At 44.3% G+C, this 6,724-nt stretch overlaps 1 protein-coding gene across 6 annotated transcripts in view; it reads right to left on the bottom strand.

Annotated features, from left to right (window-relative positions):
* Positions 1 to 1,896: 1,896 nt before the first annotated feature.
* The window catches only part of akap10 (A kinase (PRKA) anchor protein 10), a 100,434-nt gene continuing 95,606 nt past the window's right edge, over positions 1,897 to 6,724 (bottom strand). For 2 of the 6 annotated variants that reach the window (XM_070857038.1, XM_070857041.1), the window contains one exon: positions 2,631 to 3,755. In XM_070857038.1, the coding sequence (XP_070713139.1) occupies positions 3,690 to 3,755 (66 nt within the window). In that variant the 3' untranslated portion in view covers positions 2,631 to 3,689. The other 4 variants (XR_011587241.1, XM_070857042.1, XM_070857039.1 and 1 more) reach the window with 4 other exon arrangements.

Genomic DNA, 6,724 nt, shown 5'->3' with positions numbered 1-6,724 from the left:
CCAGGGATGGTTCCTTGACCTGCTCCATCACACCCAGTCCACACACTGGAGGGTAGATGTCCTTCTCCCTGGTAATCAACAGGGCTGCCTAAAAACTGACCGGAAAATGAACAAGGAAACAGACCAAGTAAGTCGATAAAATATAGTTTACTTAGATAGTCCACATCAGACAGATGAAGGAAGATAGAGAGGAGTAACTGCAATGGTGTGTTAACAATATGAAGAGGTTTCTGTGCAAAAATTATATCAGAATTGGTACTAAGCACTCTTGTCTCTCAAGTGCTCAACAAGATTTAATGGATGTGTAAAACTGGGCCTTGAACGCTGAAGTAGGAAGACGGAAAGCAGCATGTGAGTTTGACTGCCACTGATGTACACTGAAAATTAGTCGGGAAAAGAGAAATGACCAATGAAAAAGATCCTTCAACTAGCAACGAAAAAGAGGCAAGAAGGCTGATTACGGAGGAGAAAAATTATATTTTGTGGCTATATTATTTGACAACCACAAGGGCAGTTGATGATAATAGATCAAGAGGCAAGTAAAAGAGAATATGACTGGATGATGGGATGGGCAGCTGCAACATTAGAAATTAAGAGAATCCATCTGTGCATAAAGCAGAAATATGGAGTGCAACTCCAACAGGAAGAGGGGAAGCAGGAAGGGAGAGAGGGGTTAGTGGGGGTGGGAGAGGGGGAAGAGAGGATGAGAGGGGGAAGAGAGGATGAGAGGGGGAAGAGAGGATGAGAGGGGGAAGAGAGGATGAGAGGGGGAAGAGAGGATGAGAGGGGGAAGAGAGGATGAGAGGGGGAAGAGAGGATGAGAGGGGGAAGAGAGGATGAGAGGGGGAAGAGAGGATGAGAGGGGGAAGAGAGGATGAGAGGGGGAAGAGAGGATGAGAGGGGGAAGAGAGGATGAGAGGGGGAAGAGAGGATGAGAGGGGGAAGAGAGGATGAGAGGGGGAAGAGAGGATGAGAGGGGGAAGAGAGGATGAGAGGGGGAAGAGAGGATGAGAGGGGGAAGAGAGGATGAGAGGGGGAAGAGAGGATGAGAGGGGGAAGAGAGGATGAGAGGGGGAAGAGAGGATGAGAGGGGGAAGAGAGGATGAGAGGGGGAAGAGAGGATGAGAGGGGGAAGAGAGGATGAGAGGGGGAAGAGAGGATGAGAGGGGGAAGAGAGGATGAGAGGGGGAAGAGAGGATGAGAGGGGGAAGAGAGGATGAGAGGGGGAAGAGAGGATGAGAGGGGGAAGAGAGGATGAGAGGGGGAAGAGAGGATGAGAGGGGGAAGAGAGGATGAGAGGGGGAAGAGAGGATGAGAGGGGGAAGAGAGGATGAGAGGGGGAAGAGAGGATGAGAGGGGGAAGAGAGGATGAGAGGGGGAAGAGAGGATGAGAGGGGGAAGAGAGGATGAGAGGGGGAAGAGAGGATGAGAGGGGGAAGAGAGGATGAGAGGGGGAAGAGAGGATGAGAGGGGGAAGAGAGGATGAGAGGGGGAAGAGAGGATGAGGGCTGCGGTGGCGAGGGTGGGGTGCGAGGGGGGTGGGGTGCGAAGGGGGCGAGGGTGGGGTGCGAGGGGGGCGGGGGCGAGAGCGAGAGATGCTGGTTTGTTTAAAATAATTAAGCACAATTGAAAGAAAAGCCTTTCAGGTATCAAAGACATGGAGAGCATTAGCAGTGTGGCCACTGGGTTTATAATTATTGGTACCAACAGGAAGAAAGTCTGAAATCTCACTATAATTCGAGGAGCTTTCAGACATTAGTCAATAATACAAAAACTGAAATCGTAGTGACCCCACCGATTGGAATTTCTCCCCTCCCCTGCGCACACTCAAATGGAAGAAAAACAAACACAAATCACACCATTCTCAATAATATATGTATTTTAAATCAAACACAATTAAATAGGTATGATTTTAGATTAAGTACATGAATACTTATGCATCCGAAAACATAGAAATGGTACATAGTACCAAAAACCTAGACACAGCCTTTATTTGCTTGTTTCTGTGATAATACTCAATCTCAATACAATTAGGTAGCATCTGAGTAAATACCCCCATTTATCATCTAGAAACACGAGATTTTCCAAACCTTTTTCAAAAAAAAAATCATATATTATGTATATATAAATTTTTTTTTCCCTCTGTGCCGATTTTTTGAACAAAAATCCTGAAGGTATTATCTAAGGGCTGACAATAAAACAGACTGCAACAAACCAATGGAGTGGCATTTAGAACACAGCAAAGCTCTATTGTAATAGTCACTTCAAATGTTCTCGAACCATACACCCAGAACCCAGATTTAAAGAGCGCTTTGTAACCCTTTGATTTGCACCTCGATGCAGCAACTTCATGAGAAAACCCTTCATTAGTGCCCTGACTGGTAATAAAGTCGCTGAAACGAGTGCGCAACTCGAGTCTGGAGATCCTGGAATGCATAGTTATCTTCATACAAACGACGGAGTAATATCGGACTGTGTAAAGTACAGTGTTGTTTCATGGCTGTGTTAACAGAAAGGAAGAGTCCTTTACTTGACGTGGAGTGAAGCTGCTTGAATGGGAGGGCACAGGAACCCATTCTTCTTCCTATTAGTCATAGCTAGAATTAGAACAAAGAACACACACAAGTCAATTTCGAAGCTCGCAAAAAGCTAGGTTGCTTTCAGGGAACAAAGGGAAAACGTTTGATAACTTTTATTGTAACGGTGATCTGGCATATACAGGATACATAGGAACAGATACAGCACTTCAGCTATTTCATGCTACACATGCTTTCATAACAGCTGTCCATCCAAGTCTTATCCCTCAAACAGTCACTGCAGGTCAGTCAAACAATAAAAGACTTGGATTTAGATAGCACCGTTCACGACCACCAGATGTCTCAAAGCGCTTTACAGCCATTGAAGTACTTTTGAATTGTAGTCACTGTTGTAATGTAGGAAACGCAGCAGTCAATTTGCACACAAGCAAGCTCCCACAAACAGCAATGTGATCATAACTAAAAAAAAACAGATTATCTGGTTATGTTGATTGAGGGATAAATATTGGTCAGGACACCGGGGATAATTCCCCTGCTCTTCTTCAGAATAGTGCCATGGGATCTTTTACGTCCACCTGAGCGTGCAGACTCGGTTTAACATCTCATCTGAAAGACAGCAGCTCCGACAGTGCAGCACTGCACTGGAGTACCAGCCTAGATTTGTGTGCTCAAGTCCCTGGAGTGGGACCTGAACCAGCAACCTTCTGACTCAGAGGCGAGAATGCTACCCACTGAGCCACAGCTGACACTTTCTTAAACCCTCTTCTCTCTCTTCCTTCTGTTCTTTGTCCACTAGTTGTCCATCACCCTGTAAAGTGCTGCAATTCTATATACAATATATAGTGTCAATATTATTTACCATTAATTAACAGCATTCCTGTATTTAGAGCTCTCCCTGTACCTCTAAGCCCTTTCCAACAGGTTGATATAATGTACTCCAGGCCTTTCAGCAGAACTGTGGTTGCCACCCACTGATTCAGCCACATCATGCAACATACAATCCCGCCAGTCTTCGGAGATAGTTATGGTAGATAACGCCACAGTGCTGCATCAAAATAAACATTTGCTCCAGATTTTTGGGCTGCAACATGATCCCTGCACCTCGGGGGAACTCCCGTGACAGCTCTAGCTTCACTCTTGCGGTTTAAGAAGTCACGTGAAACCTTCAACGTGTACTGCAACCATCGGCCTCATGCTGTTCTTGTTTGCATAGCTGTTCTGAAAAGCAGGTGTCGCATTAAATAGCTGAAGTGCGGTATTAAAACAGCAGCTGCATCAGGAATCTTAACTCGCGATGATCAGCAGCCATTGAGAGAGAGCTCAAGATTTGTCGAGCAGGACTTTTTCTGCCTGTTTCATGCTTCTATTATTTCACACAACTTGTGAGATGAAGCTGTAAACAGACAATACATCCCTTATTCATTCACATACACTACATTTAAAACAAAATCACAAGCTGTCCAACACAACCCAGCGTCATCATAACATCACACATTCTAAGTGCATTTACAAAAGTGGCCAGGATCACCTTAGTGTTCATACGTATTTGGCAAAATAAATGCAAGTTTAACAAGTGCAAAATGTTATGTTGCACGTCTATCCAATGTGGAATTTATGGACACTGAGTAAGCAGAGAAGTTTAAAACAGAGTGAAAATAAATCAGAAACCCTTTAAAACAGCAATGAGGGTCTGGTTTTCAGTTAGTTTGCAAGAACTAAAGAAACTTCATTAATATAGCACAGGTTCTCATCAATATAGACACAAAGCTAGATGTTACAAAGCTAGGTGGGAATGTAAATTGTGAGGAGGATGCAGAGAGACTTCAAGGAGATATAGATAAGCTACACGAGTGGGCAAGATCATAGCAAATTGAATATAATGTGGAGAAATCTGAAGTTATCCACTTTGGTAGGAAAAAAACGCGTAGTTTTTTTAAACAGAGAGATTGGGAAATGTTGGTGTTCAGAGGGACCTAGATGTCCTCGTACACGAATCACTGAAAGTTAACATGCAGGTACAGCAAGCAATTAAGAAAGCAAATGGAATGCTGCCCTTTATTACAAGAGGATTTGAGTATAAGAGTAAAGATGTCTTACTGCAATTATATAGGGCCCTGGTGAGACCACACCTGGAGTATTGTATACAGTTTTGGTCTCCTTACCCAAGGAAGGATATACTTGCCATTGAGGAAGTGCAACGAAGGTTCACCAGACTGATTCCTGAAATGGGGGAATTGTCCTATGAGGAGAGATTGAGTAGACTAGGCCTATATTCTCTCAAGTTTAAAAGAGTGAGCGGTGATCTCATTGAAACATACAAAATTCTTACAGGGCTTGACAGGGTGGATGCAGGAAGGATGTTTCCTCTGGCTGGGGAGTCTAGAACCAGGGGTCAGAATCTTAGAATAAGGGGTCAGCCATTTAGGATTGAGATGAGAAGAAAGTTCTTCATTCAGAGGTTGGTAAATCTTTGGAATTCTCTAACCCAGAGGGCTGTGGATGCTCAGTCGTTGAGTACATTCAAGACAGAGATCGATAGATTTTTGGATATTAAGGGAATCAAGGGATATGGGGATAGTGCAGGAAAGTGGAGTTGAGGTAGAAGATCAGCCGTGATCTTATTGATTGGAGGAGCAGGCTCAAGGGGCCGAATGGCCTACTCCTGTTCTTAATTCTTATGACACACTGCACTGCATCAATAGCTTAGTTCAGTTTGACAAATGGAACAAACTGATGAATCCACTAAATCATCTCAAAAATTATATACGAGTGGGAAAAATTGTTCCATTGAGATATTTGATACATATTCAACTATTCATAAACTGCTCGAGACACTGATATTTCACATTAATAATTTACTTCTCTACTATGGAACGCTAGCCAATCATTCTGTAAGTAGTTCATATAAAGAACAAAACTCCCTCGCAATAAAATACATTAAGATATATCTCAGTAACAGGAGAGAGGATTTGGATGATGGAGTCATTAACTGAAGTTAGCCGCTGTGCAAATGCTTTTCTCTTGGCCTGTACATGTGCTGCAGCCTTCAATTTGTCTCAAAGTGCTGTACAGAATGGAGCCAAATTGCAGACGATGAGCAAAGGGTAATGCAAGGTGACAACAGATAAACAAAGAAAAGATCGGTAGACTGGGAATGGTCCAGGGGTGGGTGGGAGCAGGGGAGGTAGATGAGAAGGAACCCAAAGAAAGGAAGACGGGTTATGGAAACTTCAACATGTTGGTCAAGTAGGTGGGAGAAAAATAAAAGCTATTTGGCACTCAAGAAATTTATAACAAAATATGTGCTGGGGGTGCTCTGATATCAACACCAAGTTATGTAGAATACACCAACTTAAAGTTGTTGCATCAACTTTAGCTATGTTATGTAATTAAAATACCTTATTTCAAAAATGATTGGAATTGCCTGATTACAACAGACCATTGTTAATATTAACAAGGGGAGTAGGTATGATGGCACGTGAAGAACATTTGGAGACATTTATTTTATTCCATGAAACAAGCGTTCAGTTAGCTGGCTTTCATTTCCACCTGGACCCGCTGTCAGATGTCGTGTGAAGCTGAAGGATGTTTTCCAAATATGCATCAAAAGGATGACATTTTGAAAATATTGAGCGAAATCTGTTCCAACTTTTTCATTCCAATAAGAACCACCATTTATCTTATGGAAACCTCAAACTCTGGCTTGGTGAGTTTATGCAGTGGACAACTAAACCATACTCAACCAGGGTGTGCTGAGCGAGCAGGCCTCAGTCAGGATCGGGGAAATGAGTCTGATTCGCCCATGTGCACAGGACCAGGTTTGACTGCGATAGCCCCTGTGGTTGAATAGCATGCCACCAAGTCACCGTCAAGGCCACACATCGTTAACCAGTGCCCATGGAACTCTACTGTGGCAAGGAGTCTCAAGAGAGAACTCAGGGTGGAGGGGAGTGGGGGGGGAAAGAGAGAAGGGGTGGGGGGGGGGGGGGGGGGGAAGAGAGAAAGAGAGAGGGTTGGACAGTGTGCGAGAAAGAGAGCGAGAGCGTTAAAGTCACAGAGCGGGAGTGTATTGGGGGGGGGGGGGGGGAGGAAATGAGCGCGATAGAGAGCGCGAGAGATAGCGAGAGCGCGAGGGAACGCGAGCGAGGGAGAGCGAGCGAGCGAGCGCGAGGCGGAGAGAGAGCGAG

Source organism: Pristiophorus japonicus, chromosome 16 (assembly GCF_044704955.1).
Source record: "Pristiophorus japonicus isolate sPriJap1 chromosome 16, sPriJap1.hap1, whole genome shotgun sequence".
NCBI classification, from domain to species: Eukaryota; Metazoa; Chordata; class Chondrichthyes; family Pristiophoridae; genus Pristiophorus; species Pristiophorus japonicus.
The sequence above is the reverse complement of the archived record's forward strand: the minus strand, read 5'-3'. Positions and strand labels throughout refer to the sequence as shown.